The sequence below is a fragment of the Mauremys mutica genome, chromosome 5 (genome assembly GCF_020497125.1).
Source record: "Mauremys mutica isolate MM-2020 ecotype Southern chromosome 5, ASM2049712v1, whole genome shotgun sequence".
NCBI lineage: Eukaryota > Metazoa > Chordata > Testudines > Geoemydidae > Mauremys > Mauremys mutica.
This window is the reverse complement of record NC_059076.1, coordinates 67,149,231-67,168,469: the sequence shown is the minus strand read 5'-3', so window position 1 is coordinate 67,168,469 and position 19,239 is coordinate 67,149,231. Positions and strand designations below refer to the sequence as shown.

At 41.8% G+C, this 19,239-nt stretch overlaps 2 protein-coding genes across 4 annotated transcripts in view; one reads left to right on the top strand and one right to left on the bottom strand.

The window, feature by feature from the left end:
- Nucleotides 1–3,396, bottom strand: part of FNIP2 (folliculin interacting protein 2) — a 74,993-nt gene extending 71,597 nt beyond the window's left edge. For both annotated transcript variants that reach the window (XM_045019479.1, XM_045019480.1), the window contains exon 1: nt 3,032–3,396. In XM_045019479.1, the coding sequence (XP_044875414.1) occupies nt 3,032–3,126 (95 nt within the window). In that variant the 5' untranslated portion in view covers nt 3,127–3,396. The remainder of the gene's footprint in view (nt 1–3,031) is intronic.
- Nucleotides 3,397–13,739: 10,343 nt separating this feature from the next.
- PPID (peptidylprolyl isomerase D) overlaps nt 13,740–19,239 on the top strand; it is a 26,526-nt gene continuing 21,026 nt past the window's right edge. The window contains exons 1-2 of one of the 2 annotated variants that reach the window (XM_045020034.1): nt 13,740–13,991; nt 18,731–18,871. In XM_045020034.1, the coding sequence (XP_044875969.1) occupies nt 13,925–13,991; nt 18,731–18,871 (208 nt within the window). In that variant the 5' untranslated portion in view covers nt 13,740–13,924. Of the gene's footprint in view, nt 13,996–18,730; nt 18,872–19,239 lie in introns of both variants that reach the window. The other variant, XM_045020035.1, reaches the window with a different exon arrangement.

Genomic DNA, 19,239 nt, shown 5'->3' with positions numbered 1-19,239 from the left:
CTCAGAAATGTAAGAGTCAGAGACTGGAGGGGAGGTAAAAATAGCAGAGATCCTCTTCTTTCCACAACCAGTTTCAGCCACATGTCTCCGTTAGTACGAAGATCTTTCTCAATTAACTTTCTACTGAATCATGTTGAGCTAGAAGCCACCAAATCCCAGATGTACCCCCAGAATATTTAGTGCTAGCTGTCACAGCTCATCCTTTGAAATTCAGTAGCAGATGACATTAAGGGTTTTCAGGAGAGCTGGGATTTGAGGGTTCAGTTAAAAAAAGCAAAGACCCTTATTAAACAAAGAAGTGTGGGTTGTGTACGGGAACAAAACTGTGAATCATACATTACCATCATACATTTAAGAATGGGAGTGTTGAGGATTTAAATATTCCATAAGTGGTGGTGGTGGGAGACAAATAGGCATATAACCCCAGAACACAATTAAAAAATAAAAAAAAAAGACAGAAGTGAAAAACAAACAAACAAAAATTGGGGGACAGGAGAAGAGATAAAACTGCAGAACAAGTGCATGCAGTCCTAAAAGGTGTAATATAATTTAATTTGTTAAGAATAATGTTAGATTTTTCTGAATTTCACACAGTATTTCAATATTATAACCTGAAATTCAGTAGCCTGAAAAAAAAAATCTGGTATAGTAAATAAATAAATAAATAAATAAAATAAATAGCTGTACTATATGGCCCGATGCTGCAAGGAGCTCCATGCTGACAGGCTCCTATTGACTTCAGTGGGACTCTGTGCAGGAGTCTGCCCACCTGGCGCTCCTTGCAGGATCAGGCCCTTAAACCTCGATCTGGGGACATTTTAATTAAAATTAAATCCCTGCAAATGGGTTTGCACCATAATCGGTTTTCGTTCTTCTGGTCCAAAGCAATATACATTAAGGCATAAATTTGAAATTAAGAATAATTCTGGACAAGTATATAACACATGCTTTCGCTCTTTCAGACTTTCTCCATGTCCCCCAGTACTTTGTCTGCATTATGATTTAAAGGGACAATGAATTCTGGGCCTGGCCATTTTAAGTCTTCCCAATCCATTAGCAACACTCTAGAAATAATGTGGCAATAATGTTAGATTCCCTAGTGATTCATAACATTTACAGCAATCACTTTAGAATCTGGCTATATAATCCAAATCTGACATTACCTAATGTTGGCTCTGATCCTGCAATTTGTTTCAAGCGGATGACATTTGATCCATGCAGAGCACCTCTAAAGTCAAAGGGTTCTACGTTGGTGGTCCCCTGTGCTTGCACTAAGTCACTTGTTGAATGGGGTCTGTTTGTGTTTGTTTTTACTCCCAGTCTCACTCCCCACTGCAGTCTTAGCATTTCAGGAAGTGAAGGTCAGGAATCTTATCAATTTGTTAGTCTCTAAAGTGCCACAAGTACTCCTCGTTCTTTTTATCAATTTCTATATACTATCTACTCACAAGACCAAGCTAGTCATGGTGAGTAGTCACATGAAGGTTGGATACATATGCAATACCATTTACTTTGCTTGACACATCTACCCTGATCTTGTGACCCAATAAGGTATAGAAAAAGGATCCAGAATCTTGTCACTTAACTTGCTTAGAATATGGTCCCTGTAGGTTTATTAATTTATTTATTTAAAGCCATCATCAAACCAGGACTACACATCCAGGCCCCTAAAGGAATCCCTATATGTTTCATGTGCAAAAGTTCATGAAATCATTAGCACCTAAAGCAATGAAAGGCATGCAGCTCCCTGTTGTTCCACATGATCAGAGGTAACAAAAGATGTAACCCTGAATTCAAGGTAAGACACATTTCAACTCGGATTTAAAAAAGAAAAGATTTGAATTCAAGGTACCCAAGTAATAAAATACAAATACTAAGAAAGATGAAGGCAGAATGTTTTCTGTATTATTTTATTTGGAGTCTGGAATTAAAAATAACAGTTTACGCATATGAGGAGATTTGAAATCCAGACAAAATGGCTGAGACATCAAAGAGAAGAAAAAGAAGCAGAAGACAGCAGAGAGAAAACAACTATATAGGTACAATAATTTTCACCTGCTTCTCTGCCCCCACTACTCTTTTGCATGTGTTTTTCTGCATTATTTAAGGGTAGATGTGACATCAAGCCATTTTGTTTAACTCAGGAACATGTTATATTCCCAATTTTTAATTAACCTGGTCCATAGTGAGACTCAATAACTGTCAGTTTTGCTGCACACCCCAGACTTTCTATTCTATGTAATATCATATTCATAGTTACAGCACCTGTGGCCATGCTACTTACAGCAGCTGTAACTTGCTCAAAAGTCTGGAGATTTTAAGGACAAACCCAAAGGACTGAGAAACACCCTAGAAGACTGAAAATTAGGCTGTTATGTCTGACACTGATTACACTGAAAAATCCAGAGAATAAAGGTTATAGACCTTCTTTCGCAGTGAGGAAAGATGGTTTGAGGCAGATGTCCAAAGTGTGAGTGACCAATTCCACACCCCAGGATCTATCACAGTTAAAGCTCATTCACCCAATTTAAGACCCTGTAAGGTAGCTGGCACCAGACATTCACACAGTCCGGTTAGCACAACATTAATGCTTAACAAAACTACTTTTGTACAGAAGGCTTGTAGTGAAACAGCTCCCAAACATGTATAAGTGTCTGCACTAGTGGAAATCTCAGCCATTTTCCCAAACCTGTTAGATCAGAGGCCAACCTAAGCAGAATATTCCCCAACAGAGGCACTAACTCTCTAGCTGGCTCTAAATCAAAAGTACTGAAGCAAACTATTACCAGTAAGAAGTTCTTAACGCGCTTTACGTTTCCAAAGCACTGTGTGAACGTGAACAAATCGATACCAGGGTGATCAAAAATGACAAGAGCTGGGGGTGCGCGCGCTCCGGGGAAATGTACACACCCCTTAGTTCCCGCTGGTGCCCCTGCACAGGGCTTGCTTTCTTGGCTCCAATAAGGCTCCCCCACCCCTTGGGTAATGTCCTTTTAGTAATATCCCTGGCATGAAAGAAACAGTTTCTCACCTAAAGGCAGGTCCTTCCTTAGGTGCCCTGCTTGGGGGAGAAGCCGAGCTGCTGCCCCTTTTGTTGAATAGCTTCTGGAGTAGAGTAGGAGCCATGCTGCTGCTTGCTGTTACCGCCGCCCGTACTCACAGCAGCCCCAGTGGGTAGCTCACACACAGCAGCTCAGCTGGCTGAGGACAGTAAAAGCGGTGGCGGCAGCATCCCCGCTGCAGCGTGGCCGCCCGGCATTGCACGCAGGAGGAACAGAGGCTACGGCTGGCTCAGCGTCCCCACTCCCAGCAAAGGAGGAAACAGCCAATCATATGACTACAGAAGAGGAACCCGTCGCCCAGAGGCGCTGACAGCTCCCTCTTGCAGGACGAGCCCCTCTCAGCCCGGAATCCTGGGATCCGAACGCGCAACATCCATGGAACGTTCTCCATTGGATACTCGGGATTCCAAGCCTTCCCCCGACACGTGGTCAAGAGCCAGAGTTAAAGGGACATGAGCCCTGTTTCACAGTCTTGGGAGGTTTGAATGGAAGGGGTTGGGCGGGAGAGGAGTAAAGATAGGATTTCTGATTCTTTCCAACAAATATTTTATCAGATTTCTCTCCTCAGCCAGTTCGGTTCCCTCTCAGTGAAGTAAATTATTAAAAATTATGCACAAACTGACCTAACAGTACAGAGGTGTTTTTGTTTTTTTCATTTGCTAATATTGAAAAATCTCTGATTTATTGGGTGGAATTGTGCATTTTCCTGTAATCAGAGATAGCCCAAACCAAATCCCTGGATCCAAAAAGTCCATTGAATGTTGTGAATGTTCAGATCCAAGCTTTGCCATTGGGCCCTTTCTCTATAATAGAACAGGTCCAGATCCTGAATTTGGAGACTTTTGGATTATTTTTTCTTCTAGCCCTTGTCTCTGTAACAAACTGACAGAGTTTGCTGATCCAAAGACTGAGGAAATGCCAGCTTATCTGTTTATCAAGGATCTAAACTTTGGCCTCATCTGTTGTTTAGGCATATACTTAATTTTACCATTCAAGTATTCCCATAGGGACATTGCAGGATTGGTACCTTTGTGGCTTTGTTCATTTCTGCTTTTTTATGGTTTGTTTTGTTCACAGGTGAAATAATCTAATTAGCTGATGCCATCCTTCTGTTGGGGGTTATGGAGGGAGGGTTGTTTTGGGTGGTTTTGTTTGGCAGAAAGACCACACATCTTATTTCCCACATTCTTTTCATAACTTATCCTTCAAAAATGGGTTGGAAAGGTGTGATATGCTGCCTTTTTTGCATATAGTCAGCTCCACAGCCTATTACGGGAGGAGAGGTAGGACTGGTCTTTTGGGTCAATTTGGCAAATGAGAGCAATTGAAGTAAGCAGTCCTGCACTTCCCCAAAGAGAGGGACTGGGCCCTGGTGCAGTCATGCAACTTCCTCGTCTTCCCACCCATGATGAGGCCACAGACTAATTCTTGTCCTGACTGATTTGCAGAGAGGTGAAGAGCCTTGTAGAAGGACTAATGTTATGTGCATATGTGAAATTCAGAAAAAATGTTATGTGCATATGGGGTTGGGAAAAGTTTTTGAAGAGGATCCAAAAACATGTTTCTGATTTTTTGGAAACCTCATTCCATTTACTGCTATTCCAAAAGCAAAATAAAGTAAAATAATACAGGAGAATCTTTTCAGAAATAGCTATATGAGCCCAAGATGAAAGTCGTCATGGCTGGCAGGGATATTTAATAGAATTGAGAGAGAAATAAGATGCTCCACAGAAACGGAAATGAGAGTTCTCTCTCTTGCCAACTAACTCTACCCCAATCAGTTCAAACTCTGTAGATATCCAGTTATGATATCTCAAGGTACTAGGTACAAGGTACTAAGCAGCTACTCCCATAGCTAACAATAGGCACTACTTGGATGATCTTTAATGTAGGCATCTGACCCCTGATTAGCCAACTATGTCTCTTTCATAAAGTTCTCAAGCAAGTTTTGCTGTTGCAAAGACTGTGGGCTCTAGTCTACTTGAGGGTTGATGCTTGGTACAAAACTGGTTCACAGTGGTTTGTGTTTGTGTGTGTGACAGTGATTGTCATCTCAGTTTGGTACCAACATATACAGACACTAGTGGGCCCTTTCAAAACTACACTACTTCTGATGGCAATTTCTCAATAATTATGAAGTAAATGAAGCTGCACACTGGGCTTTGGGGCCCAACTTCCACAACCACTTGCACTGGCACATGCTTGTCAGGCAAAGTGGACAGAGTTAGGAAGTAAAGTATAAGTGGCAAGAAAGATGGGTTGCTTCTTCACATACACGTAAGTGCAAAACATAGTGAAGTGGAACAAAAAATAGGCCATTTGCTGATAAAGTTTAACAGGTTGTGAAGCAGAAGGGCTTCTCCAGAGATCAGGAGAATATGTAAATAGAAATGAATAAACACATATCCATAGTATCTATCCAGAGTCTGACACCCTGTTTACTATAAGAGGCAATCTAACTGATGACACTCTTCCATCAGAAGAGAAGCTAGTCTTTATGGAGGTAGCATCTGACTGTGTCCCCATCAGTAAGCTATGGCACTGATAGGTTGTCACCCAAAACTTTTTGATAACTGGAGGCTTGGATAATCAAAGCATCAACTCTGCAGAGCTCTTAAGTTTCACAGGAGAGTAACTCTTCAGAAGCTCCATTCCTACAAAGCTTAGGAGCTACGTTCTTCCCCTAGAACAGGGCAGGGAAGGAACCAAGTCCCCTGAAATACATACCTGACTTCCCCAGCCTGAAGCCAGATGAAACTTCCAGTTCCATTAGGGCTGATGCCTCTGGCTGCTGTCTCTGAATCCTGAGCACGCTACTTAGGTTTCGGCTCTGCAGAGCTTCTAAACTGTTCAGAGCCAAAGCTAAGCTTTGCAGGATCTACGAAGGAGCTTAGAAGCTCCACAAGAGCTCAACCTATGAGTAAACTCAGAAGATACAATTGATCTTTAGTTAATCCAGAGTTTCAATTAACCAAAGGAGAGTTTACAGACACTGACCTAATTGTTTGATATGGTGATGTATATTTTATAAAAGTCTTTGACGATGGGCCATATCTTTTTATGTGTTTTGTAAAGCAAATAGCACATTTTAGGCACTGTAAAAATAATTGAATACGAATTTTCTTGGCACTTCAAAAATACTGAATAAAATATGATCAATTTAGGAAATATCTAGAGTCTGGAATTTATAATGTATTATTATTATATAAAGTGATAAGATCTCTTTACAGAGAATTTAAAAAAAGACATGATCACTGCCACAAAGAATGTATCATACCTTGCAAGCAGCTAGACAAGCTGCCAGCAGCAGAGAACTGGGGACTGTAGAAAATATCCCCCCGCAGCAAACGTGCTTACTCATTCTTGGTTGAATGGAGTGTTATATAACATGCTGTTGCTGCAGCAACCTTTCCCACCCTCTTGGCTAATGTCTTAGCAAGGTGTGTTGCTATGATATAGATGAACAGTTTCACTGTCTTTTATGTAAAGAACATACTCAATTAAAAGTGAAAGAATTTTTAAAGGAAAATCATCCTCTAAAGTAATTATCTTAGCAGAGTGGTTCTGAAACACCAATGATGTATAGAATAAAGCACTTGTTTGTTAACATTCTCTGATATTAAAAATCAACAAAAAGGGTTTATTAGAGATGTCTTCTTTTAATCACTGCAATCTAAATATTGAATAGCATGGTGGGGGTGGAGGAGAAAGAAATGAAAATGCATAGCTGTAAAAGAAGCATTTATAATCTTTTGAAAGCCATCCCATCATTTATGTCTGTTATCAGGCAGTCTCATTTTTCTTGCACCTTTTTTTCTCTAGAGGTCAGGGCATCTGAAAACTGGTGGAGGATAAATGCATGACTTTTCCTTTAATCTTTTTAGCCCATCCTTCCTCTTTGAGTTTTACTCCAACATGCCATAGGTGGGTTTTCTTTTTTAAATTACCTCACAAGTTTAGGATGTACCAGATACATTTGAATTCAGTTTAATGGTAGTTTCTCTAAATCCTGCTAGGAACCAAACACCCCCCTTTGTCAGTGAACTGCAAGGCAAGATTTTCAAACGATTTTTCCTTTTGAAAATCTGGCTAGAAATGTCTTTCTCTCTTTTAGCACTTGAGTTCACATGGTACTCTGCTGAACCTCTACATATTTTTCAGTTAGTGTTCACTCCTGCATCGTGCTAAGTGTTCTGCCTCAATCAAATGAGGTACTTAAGTTTGTGCTTAACTTTAAGCATGATTCATTCTATTAAATTCAATGCGTAGGTGCTTTGTTGAACTGGGCCAGAAAGCTCAGCCTCTTGCAGGATCAAGCCCTTACAGCTTAAACTTTTCTTCCCTATGTCAAATGCAGGTTCACAGTCTAATAAAGAGTAAAGGAATGAAAAAATAAAACTATATTTGATAGAAATCCTAATGTGTAACAAGTTCATCATGATCAAAGACCTGTGGAGAAGAAGAGGAAAAATGCTAGGGTTATTCCTGAACTCTGACATTTTGTACAAGTTAGCTCTACCAACCAAGACAATGAGAGAGAATACAGCTTTTTACCCCCCCCAAATGCTTTTTGACAAGGCAGAATAATGAAATGTGTTTATTATAGAGGGCATTGTGTTCTTTTGTCAGTTAATGTGATGATGCCTAACTGTAGAGTCTGAATGTCAAGTTTTAAACTGAGTTCAACTTTATATATTCTGTACAAAATGTTACCAAGTAAAGAGAACACTAATTCCTTGAAATGTGTTTATTTTTCTCTCAATGTAAATACCTAGTTCCACTCTAGGAAATTCATGGTTTATGTAAGACTCTTACTGGTGTGAAAAATTCAGTCACAGTTAGTATCATGCCAGCTTTCATCTCCAAAAAGCTGTGTGACAGGAAGTATCACATTTGCTCCCTTTTTCAGGATGTGGAGGCTGATATTGAAATGCTTTCCCTTTCTAATGGAAAATTAGTATAAAACAAAGAAAAAATCAAAACAATACGCAAGAAAAACAAACAAGCCAAATAGTGCCCCGATTAAATCCCCTTCACCATAATTTTGACTATCTCATCTACAGAACTGCCCACACTCCAGGAGGTTCATCACAACTGTACTTCTAGTTTGCTGGGGCAGGAACTGTCCTGCTTTATGGAGCAAGTACTGGGGCTTATGGAGGTATTTGCGAGGAGGGGCAAAAGGAAGTTTGGGGATATATTATTAGAGGGACATGCATGGCAATGTAGCAATAACACTCATAAATAACCTCTCTCCTGAAGTGGGGGGATATGGAGGGAGCTGGGATATTGGATGGGGAACAGGGCAAAGAGTTGGTTGAGGGAAAAATATGGTCAGAAATGAGACAGAGGGTGCTGTATATTTGCTTCCCTTTGTTGAATGCCTTCCCTTTGTTGCCTCCCATCCTCTGCACTGGGGCAGCCCTAACAGGCCTCCTACAGCTCAGAGTGCCCTAACTCTATCACAACCACTCCCTTTTTGATGAAGTACAAGAAATCTTATACAGGAGGTTAGACTAGTTGATCATAATAATGGTCTCTTCTAGCTCTAAAATGTATGTGCTATAGAGGATTACTGTGATTAAATTATATATTTATATCCATCCCAAGTACAGAAAAGTCAAGGAGGGGAGAAGAGCAGGATTTTTTTTTTAATTGGGTTGGTTGAGGTATAAGTTCTACATGATGTGAGGGGGACTCTGCTTTGACTGATCTTATGAGACCCATCAGAGCAAGACATCTCTTCTTCAGATATTAGCAATAATTGACTTGCTCAGGTAGCGAAAGAGTTACACCTGGATGAGATATGAAGGGCAAGAGGTTGTGGACAGTGGAGGGGAAGGTTTCTAATACTTATTGAAAAATTTAAGTGCTTATCCTATAGAAATACTCTGATTTACTGCAGTGAGAGTTAGATTGGTCCCTTAATGCTATATGTGCAGAAAATTAAGCATTTGAAGTTAAACATGGATAAAGCAGCTCTGCAAGCAAATCAGATACTGCTTCATCTTCAAAATACTTATAATAATTAATTTCACTAATCAACAGAGCTAATGAATATGGGCCTAGAGATGTAGTTCCTAAATTCTTATTTCAAATTAAAATAAGGCTCATGAAGGTCAATAGTTTTACTACTTGGAGACACAGAGTTTAGATGACCTTATAAAATGTCAGTTTTAAAAAAAATCATTTACTTGTAAATTTAATGTAGAATCTCATGCATTCATTTAATCAGAACATAATTCAGTATTCTTTCCAGAATCTACTTACCAATGTTCCACTATCAGTCAATGCATATAAAACAATGTCCTAAGTGGTGGTGATCATACAATTACTCTATTGAGTAAGGATGGTCTTGTGGTTAAGTCACTTGACTAGACCTTCAGATATCTTGATTCAAATCCCAGATCTACTTCCTGTATGACTATGGAAAGACATTTGATTTCTCTTTTCTTCGGTTCCCCATCTGTAAAAATAAGGGCAATAATACTTCCTTTCTACCACCCTTTGTTTGTCTTGTCTATTTAGAATCTTTTTGAGGCAGTGATTGTCTTTTTCTATGTCTGAATAGTGCCTATAGACACTACAGTAATATGAATTATAGTAATGTAATAATAAAGTATTGACCACATGCAAACTAGACCCCTCCCTCCCTTCTGCCAGCTAGTGAAATACTGCAGGGGCTGTCTTGATGCTCTCCTGGAAGACATTGTTAATGATTCTTCCAGAGGAAAAGTTCCCATCAGCACTCATAAAAACTTTAGTCAGATCTCTGCTCAAAAAGTCTGTTCTGGACACAAGCATCCTGGCCAACTACTGCCTGGTTGAGATCATTTCTGGGAAAGATAAATGAGAAGTTGTTGGCATCATCACAAACAGCTAACAACTCACCTACCTGGACCTGGACATCACCTAGTTAGGTTTCAGACCAGGTCATGACATAGAAAAAATGTTAATTGTAATGGTCAGAGATCTCCTTAGGCCAATGGATCGAGCCCAGATATCTGATGACTCAAGGTTTTGGTGGCCTTTGAGATCATTGAGCATGTGAAATTACTGACACTGCTGCATGACCTGGCTTAGAAAGATGGAATTGTCTTAGACTGGTTCCACTCACTCCTTTCCAATTGTTCCCAGATGGTGAAGGATGACTGTTCTTTCTTCCAGCTGTATGGTCCTTTGCGGAGCTCAATACTAATCATCTTCTGTTCAACATTTATATAAAGGCACTGAAAATTATTATGACCCGTGTCATCAGTACACCAGTGACAGACCGTTCTGCTTTGTTTTATCTTTTGATCTTGGAACTACTGTCCCCACACTCTGTCAGTGTCTGGCTGGCACATATTAGGAGATGGATGAGAGCCAGCTTGATGCAGCTCAAACCAGACAACACAGGGGTGATACTAATTGGTGGGAAAAGCACTCTAAAGAGCTGGTGAAATGTGAATGCTGATCTATAGCCATCTGTCCAGAGATTAACAATGTACTCTGCACTTAAGGGGTTTTCACTAAAACATCAATGTCCAACCTGTATTAAGAAGAAAATTTGTACACAAGATCCTCAAAGTTCTTTCCCAATCAGTATCACTTCCATCTTGTTTTATATTGAAAATATGTTCCCTGAGCCATGCCCCAGGATTTTAAAACTGGTAATAAATAATAATGTAACAAAAATGATTTCCCCCTCAAGCATTTTGATGTTGGGATTTATTTTTTTAGAGCTCAGAACTCAAAGCACTGCATCAGAAGCAGGAAGCCTGCTAAACAACCAGTGGGGCCCCTTGATGATCAAAATTCAAAAGGAGCGCTTAAAGATGATAAAGTCATTGCGGAGAAACTAAATGGATTCTTTGCTTCAGTCTTCACGGCTGAGGATGTTAGGGAGATTCCCAAACCTGAGCTGGCTTTTGTAGGTGACAAATCTGAGGAACTGTCACAGATTGAAGTGTCACTAGAGGAGGTTTTAGAATTAATTGATAAACTCAACATTAACAAGTCACCGGGACCAGATGGCATTCACCCAAGAGTTCTGAAAGAACTCAAATGTGAAGTTGCGGAACTATTAACTAAGGTTTGTAACCTGTCCTTTAAATCGGCTTCGGTACCCGATGACTGGAAGTTAGCTAATGTAACGCCAATATTTAAAAAGGGCTCTAGGGGTGATCCCGGCAATTACAGACCGGTAAGTCTAACGTCGGTACCGGGCAAATTAGTTGAAACAATAGTAAAGAATAAAATTGTCAGACACATAGAAAAACATAAACTCTTGAGCAATAGTCAACATGGTTTCTGTAAAGGGAAATCGTGTCTTACTAATCTATTAGAGTTCTTTGAAGGGGTCAACAAACATGTGGACAAGGGGGATCCGGTGGACATAGTGTACTTAGATTTCCAGAAAGCCTTTGACAAGGTCCCTCACCAAAGGCTCTTACGTAAATTAAGCTGTCATGGGATAAAAGGAAAGGTCCTTTCATGGATTGAGAACTGGTTAATGGACAGGGAACAAAGGGTAGGAATTAATGGTAAATTCTCAGAATGGAGAGGGGTAACTAGTGGTGTTCCCCAAGGGTCAGTCCTAGGACCAATCCTATTCAATTTATTCATAAATGATCTGGAGAAAGGGGTAAACAGTGAGGTGGCAAAGTTTGCAGATGATACTAAACTACTCAAGATAGTTAAGACCAAAGCAGATTGTGAAGAACTTCAAAAAGATCTCACAAAACTAAGTGATTGGGCAACAAAATGGCAAATGAAATTTAATGTGGATAAATGTAAAGTAATGCACATTGGAAAAAATAACCCCAACTATACATACAACATGATGGGGGCTAATTTAGCTACAACGAGTCAGGAAAAAGATCTTGGAGTTATCGTGGATAGTTCTCTGAAGATGTCCACGCAGTGTGCAGAGGCGGTCAAAAAAGCAAACAGGATGTTAGGAATCATTAAAAAGGGGATAGAGAATAAGACTGAGAATATATTATTGCCCTTATATAAATCCATGGTACGCCCACATCTCGAATACTGTGTACAGATGTGGTCTCCTCACCTCAAAAAAGATATTCTAGCACTAGAAAAGGTTCAGAAAAGAGCAACTAAAATGATTAGGGGTTTAGAGAGGGTCCCATATGAGGAAAGATTAAAGAGGCTAGGACTCTTCAGTTTGGAAAAGAGAAGACTAAGGGGGGACATGATAGAGGTATATAAAATCATGAGTGATGTTGAGAAAGTGGATAAGGAAAAGTTATTTACTTATTCCCATAATACAAGAACTAGGGGTCACCAAATGAAATTAATAGGCAGCAGGTTTAAAACAAATAAAAGGAAGTTCTTCTTCACGCAGCGCACAGTCAACTTGTGGAACTCCTTACCTGAGGAGGTTGTGAAGGCTAGGACTATAACAATGTTTAAAAGGGGACTGGATAAATTCATGGTGGCTAAGTCCATAAATGGCTATTAGCCAGGATGGGTAAGAATGGTGTCCCTAGCCTCTGTTCGTCAGAGGATGGAGATGGATGGCAGGAGAGAGATCACTTGATCGTTGCCTTTTAGGTTCACTCCCTCAGGGGCACCTGGCATTGGCCACTGTCGGTAGACAGATACTGGGCTAGATGGACCTTTGGTCTGACCCGGTACGGCCTTTCTTATGTTCTTATGTTCTTATGTTCACTGTGCAGACTTCACAAGAGACTGTCAAAGGATGCGGCAAAAGACATTTTATCTAGTTAATTTTAATTTGGAAAGAGTAAAAAAAAATGAAACCCAATATAAAGTTAAATATTTCAACATACGACAACCCAAAGTTTTCCTGTATATTGCTTACTAGAAATTTGCAGTCTTACAATTTAAAGTCCACCAAGTTGCCTAAAGCTGGAGAAAGGATCGAAAGGGCAAAAAAGTTGTCTCCAACTCCAGTCCTGTTTCCAGGAGAGGAGGAGGGCAATCTAGCCATGAATTGCTGAGGTACCCCCAACCACTTGTTTGTCATGTGCATGCTTACATTTGGTTCTTGTTTGGACTTTTTGTGTGGTAACCCCCCCACCCCCGCCTTTGAGATGTGACACAATTGCAGTACCATCTCTGTGTCCATGCAGGATAATAATAGTATTAGGAGTGCAATGTCTTTACACTAGATTACTTTGTGATCTGGAGGCACCAAGGTGTCAATTGCCCCATGCTGGCAGAGAAACCAGGGACTGGTGGTCTCCTCAAACTGACACAAGGGCCCAGATCCTCAAAACCTAAATAGTTCTGAGGCCAATGTGACTGGCAGGAAATCTCAAACAATGATTCGGTGAGCCAACGCACAAAAAGCAAAATCCTCTATCAGCAGAGGAGGAGAAGCGCATCTACACGGGATGGGGTTTGCATGTACACCTCCCCCAATTGGTCAGACTTAAGCAAGGGTGAGAAACGACAGACACGGGGCACCCAGTGCAACGAACGTTTGGTGTGTCCCGTCATGAGGCTGGCCCACGCCATCGCTAAAGTAGGGGACTAGGAAGCTGCAGCTGCCAGGATAGATAGAATAGGGTGACCAGAGAGCAAGGCTGAAAAATCGGGACAGGGGGTGGCTGGTAACAGGAGCCTATACAAGAAAAAGTCCCGAATATCGGGACTGTCCCTATAAAAACAGGACATCTGGTTACCCTACCCCAGAGCATCGGACAGACTCGAGTGCAGTCACATGGACCCCTCTGGACGCACGGGTCCCTGCGCTAACTAGCCTGTGAGAGGCTTACAGGCAGTAGCAGTAGGAGGGCCAGAGCTATTCACCCGATCCCGGCGGAACGGAAGCCCAGTCAGTGCACGTGGCCGGGCGGGGAGGAGCGACCAGCGGAGCCGCCGGTAGCTGCAGTATGGCGCCCCCGTCCCCGGTCGCCAACCCCCGAGTCTTCTTCGATGTGGACATCGGAGGCGAACGCGGTGGGTGAGGAACTGGCAGGTCCCCGGGCAGGGAGGGCGCGAGAGGGGCGGCGATGATGGAACGCTGCCCTGGAGAGCGGGCGCGAGGGCCCGGGGAAGGAACGCTGGCGGCCGCGGTGGCGGAAGGTTCTCGGCGGGCGGCCCCGCTGCAAGCCCGCGGGGCCAGTCGGTGCAGCGCGCCGGGGCTGCCGCTCGCGCGCCGCCTCCCCCGGGGGGCGGGGTAGAGGGGCAGGGGCAGCAGCCGCGGCTCCCGCGCGCCTTGCCCAGGGACCCGGATGCCTCTTGTGCAGCCCCCGCCCCAAGCTGCTTTGTGTTTGTAGCGCGTCGGGCTGGGAGTCCCGGCACGGAGCGGAGGGGGCTGGTCCCGCGAGCCTGGCGGGGGCTCCTGCGGGCAGCCCCCTCGCACCCGAGAAGGGATTTGTGGCGGTCAGGGCGCAGCCTGCCGGCTGGCGTCGCGGGGTCTCCGTGCACTTGCCCCGCCCTGTGCAGCCCCTGAGCGCTGCCAGCCCGGTGCGCAGGGCCGACGCTGCTCCTGGGACAGCCCCGAGGGCCTCGCAATGTTCTGCTACGTGTGGTGCCCTGTCTGGGGACATGGCTACCCTACAGTCCTAAGTAAGGAACGTAGGACTTACAGCCCTGCAGTAATTATTGTGGTGGCTGATGGCCACGTTACTCTCCTTCTGTCCTTGGCGTGCGGCCTCACCAGGAGCTCTTCCAGTGACTGATGGGGGGCTGAGAGCCAGGGCTTTCACCTACCCACATGGAGCCCAGCTGCTACCCCTCCACCCCCCAGGGGCTTCTCACCTTCAGGTGCCCAGCCTAGAGCTGAGACCCAGCAGCAGTCCAGCTGGGGAGCCAGGAGCCTGCTTACTTGTCAGTTTCAGGGCTCCCAGAACCCTGGATTGGAGAAGACAGCCAACCAGGGCCAACGAGGGGGGGCAGCCAGTACAAATGACTGGGGCCCGGCCGTCGGGAAGGGGGCCTGGGGCCCGGCTTCCCCAGCTTTGTCGGCCCTGTTTAGCCGGTCTGCCTTTGCTGAGGGGGCCGAAATTTTTTTTTTCACCAGGACCAAACCTGCTCTCGACGGCCCTGCAGCCAGTGTAAGGAATGCAGTGTCTCTACACAGATACTGTGTCTCCCTAACTACAGTATACCAACCTAAGCCTCTTGTGGAGGTGTTGGTTTAGTTACTGTAGTAGGACACTTACAGCAGGGGGAGGAAGCCTGTAGTGTAGACGCTGACATAGTTAGGCCAGCATAAGCTGCCTATGTTGACCTAACTCTATAGTGTAGACCAAGCCTGGGCCACACAGGCAGCCAATCAGCATTTATGTTCTATACAGCTCTGAGTTAAACACATTGAATCCAGCAGCTTGCCAGCCGTGATCACAGACTGTACCAGACTTGGCTGATGTGACTCCTCCCCACGCCTCCAGTCCTGAACTTTCCCAAACCCTGGTGCTCTGTAACATTGAGAGGAATACAGCAATCTTTTTGCTCCTTTAAAGAGACAAATTCCACCAGCTTGCCATGTTCGCTGGTGTTAACATTCACTTTCATTTAAACACTGTGCTGTTGGTTTAGATTAACAGTAAAGCATGTTTATTAACAAAAGAAGATAGGCTTTTAAGAGAGTTCAAGAATAAAAGTTAGAAATGGTTACAAACAAATAAAAGTGAAAACACACATCTAAAAGTCTAAAACATAATTTAGCAAGGTACAGGCTTTGTTCAAGCAGGTACCTCATCTATAGTGAGATTCTAGAGACTTCAGTACCCGCCTTGGTTGAAGGACCTCTCTTTCCCAGCTTCCAAGAGCTCTGCTCCCATGAGTCTGTCTAATGATGGACACAAAGATGGTTTCTGTCCTTGCTTATATCTTCCAGAGTTAAATAACTTTGCCTTCTGCTCTTTTTTTTTTGTTTGTTTTTGTTTTCATTCTATGATCTTTCCATTTCATTGCTGATATCTATGTAAATAGGGCTTCCATTGTTTGGATTCTTTCATACTTAATTTACATAGGAGACAGGTAAATAGCTTCCTTTTCTCCTCTCTGGGATTGAACCTGTCTCCGTTTGTCCACAGATATCAAAGCATAATATCATTAAGTATACATACTCCCTCATATAATGTTAATATATACATTTTACAGTGATATTAATCAGCAGAGTGTCATTAGCTTTCAGAAAAGAGCTCACTCTAAATACTCCTATAGTACAGTTATATTGTGTATAATCAGCTCATTCACTTAAGATTCAGACTCCCTGTCTTTATAGACCAGTAAACCTTTGAAATGGATTCTTCTGAGGGTATGAGGGTTATCCGTCAAAGCAAAGTTTATTGAAGCTGTGAGGAAAAGTGCACGACATCTGGTGGTAAAGGAAGATCCACACTCTTTCTTCCTATGCTGGTGTCTATTAAAATGGTAATTGCTCTCTTTCCTACAATCTTGCTACCCCCCCATCCCCACCCCTTGTTAATTTGATGACCCTGTTTATTGTTTGGGTAATTGGTAAACCCCATTCCTTTGTTTAGGATAAACCTATTTTAAAATCTCCCCTGACATGCCTGATAAACACACTGCAGTCATAACTCCAGCATATATCCATAACTCTTAATACACACCGTGTACATACATCATGCAAAAATATTAATGATCAGTGAGTTATCTTTCAAATGATGCCTCACTAGGCATATTTTGTACAAACATTATAATAGTGTATTCAATGTGAATAGAGAGAGGGGTGCTTAGGGCTACACCATCAGAACCCAGAGAAACAGACCCATGCACCTGGCTTCACAGGCTGACGATGAATTTGGGCATAAATTGAGAGAGCAAATTATTGGGGATTTACCACCATAATAGAAGTCCTTGCTATGACCGTAAAGACACACAATGTGACGTGTCTGCTACCCTAAAGAGTTCAGTGTACAGACCTGACTCCACAAACACCAATCGAAAGGCACAAGGTGCTACGTGAACGTCACACTTAAATCAGGGGCTGGCTGAAATACCACCCAGTCTTGGTCATACACTGTAGCACGCACAATTGTTTTGACTTTGGATATGTGCCCCAGAGGGACTACTAGTGTCAACGTGCCATGTTCCATCTTGTTTAGAGTGATCTTCTCAGCTGGATAAAGTCTAGTAGCCCCTGATTCAAAACTTCATGTCCCTTTATTGACTTTTTTTTTTTAAGTGCCATGGCACAGTCATAGCAAAACAGGACATAAGTTGGCTGCTGCTGCAAAAAAGGGAAGTTGCTGCTAGATGGAGGAATAAGTCGTATAGTTGGAGGTAGCAGGGAATGGTTCTTCATAGGTATTTTTGCCTCCAAATGCATGTTAGTCGATGGGCTCTTGAGATCATGGGTGTCACTGAAGTAGAACTTTCAAAAGCTACCTCCAACTTGTGTAAAACAAATAACAAAACACACAAACAAACAAACACAACAACAAAACCAACCAACAAAAACAACTCTTTGGAAAATTTAGCTTTTCAAGATTTAGGTAAAGATAGATATTTCCATCTTATCAGAATTTCATGTATGATTTATTTAATGGTAATATTGAGAATAAAAGGTAAAAGTAAGCAATTATTTAATAAATGCTAAAACCAATTTACTGAATTACAGTTTCAAACATTATTAGATTTAATGTTCATATATTTAGCTTTCATACACAAAATTAAGTTAAGAATTGCCTTACTTGGAAGTTGTCTAATTGACTATCAGATTGATGAGAAAACATCAGCACCACTGACAGTTAACAGCTGCTTGGAGTGGAATCATTGTAAGAAGGCAGTTGGTGAAATTAGATTAATGCTTTATGGATTTGTTTACCAGTTGAGGTTTCATTTTTAAGTAAAAACATTTGTAGCATCTAACAGTAGATGTGTTTTAAAGGGAAACTGTAGTTCCACTAAGTGATTGTCCACATACATAAAAGTACTATTGCATATACATTTCTGTGGGATTGAAATATAAGTATGGAGATTAGGGCTGCTCAAAAAAATTCCATTTATACTATTTTTCAGTGGAAAGGGGTTTGAATTTTTTTGCCCCACAAAAAGTGTTCACTTTCTGTGGAAGATTTTGTTTAAAAAAAAAAAAAAAAATGGCTGAAAAACAACCCTCCATGGCCACCCTGGTTTTAAGCCAAAATATTTCGGTTTTGATATTTCAGCAAAAGTAGTTATCTTCCATGGAAAATGACAATGAAAAAGAAAAAGCAGTTGAAATTTTTCATGGAAGCAAAACTCTATTTTCCCAACCAGTTCTAACAAGAATACATGCTGCACAAATGTGGTGCACTTTTAAGTCTACGTGAGTCCTGTGAGTATGTCCAAGGGCAGAATTTGACTCATATAATATACGTGTGGATTGTTTTCAAATAGTTTTTAGACACTTCTGTCATTGTCTCCCCCTTAACCAGTTCATGGTGCTGGTTTTTCACTGACTGTATCTATGGTAACAAACATTGTAACTGTAATTCATTAGCTCCACCCATGGTAGCTGTAGGAGGGATATAGAAAATTGTATATTTTAAGAATTAGGTTAGTTTAACAATGGCTTAAATACTGTTGATTCAGTCATTAATTCCCCCTCCCCTCTGCCCCTCTCCCACACTTACAGAACTGCCATATAAACATGTTTGTTTTGAGATGCTGGGCTCTTCCATGTGTTTTTCAGGATTGGACTGAAATGTGTGTTCGTTCTCTCTCTCTCTCTCATATTCCAGTTGGTCGAATTGTCTTAGAATTGTTTGCAGATGTTGTGCCCAAAACTGCTGAAAATTTCCGTGCACTATGTACAGGAGAAAAAGGGATAGGGCCTACCACTGGAAAGCCTCTTCATTATAAAGGATGTCCTTTCCATAGAAGTAAGTTTGAATCATCTTTATTTTTTTGTTATTTTTCCATTTTCTATTTAAGTTGCATAATATTAGCAGTTGACTTCAAGTATTTTGAAACCAGTTTGATTTCAATATTGAGGTGGTAGGGATGTGTGTGGATTTCTAACTGTGATCAATACTTAAGTTATGGGCTGATCTGGCTTTCATGGAACTCAGGGAGAGTTTTCTTGGACTTTCAGTATTTAAATCCTTTGGAATTAGAGATTCAGAAAGGAAGAAAAGAAAACGCAGAGTCAAGCTACAGTAGAAATATATTAAGAGATTTAGCATAACATATGGCCTTTCATTAGATATTTGGGTTTAATACAAGAGTTTTCCGTTTAGAAAAGTAATGC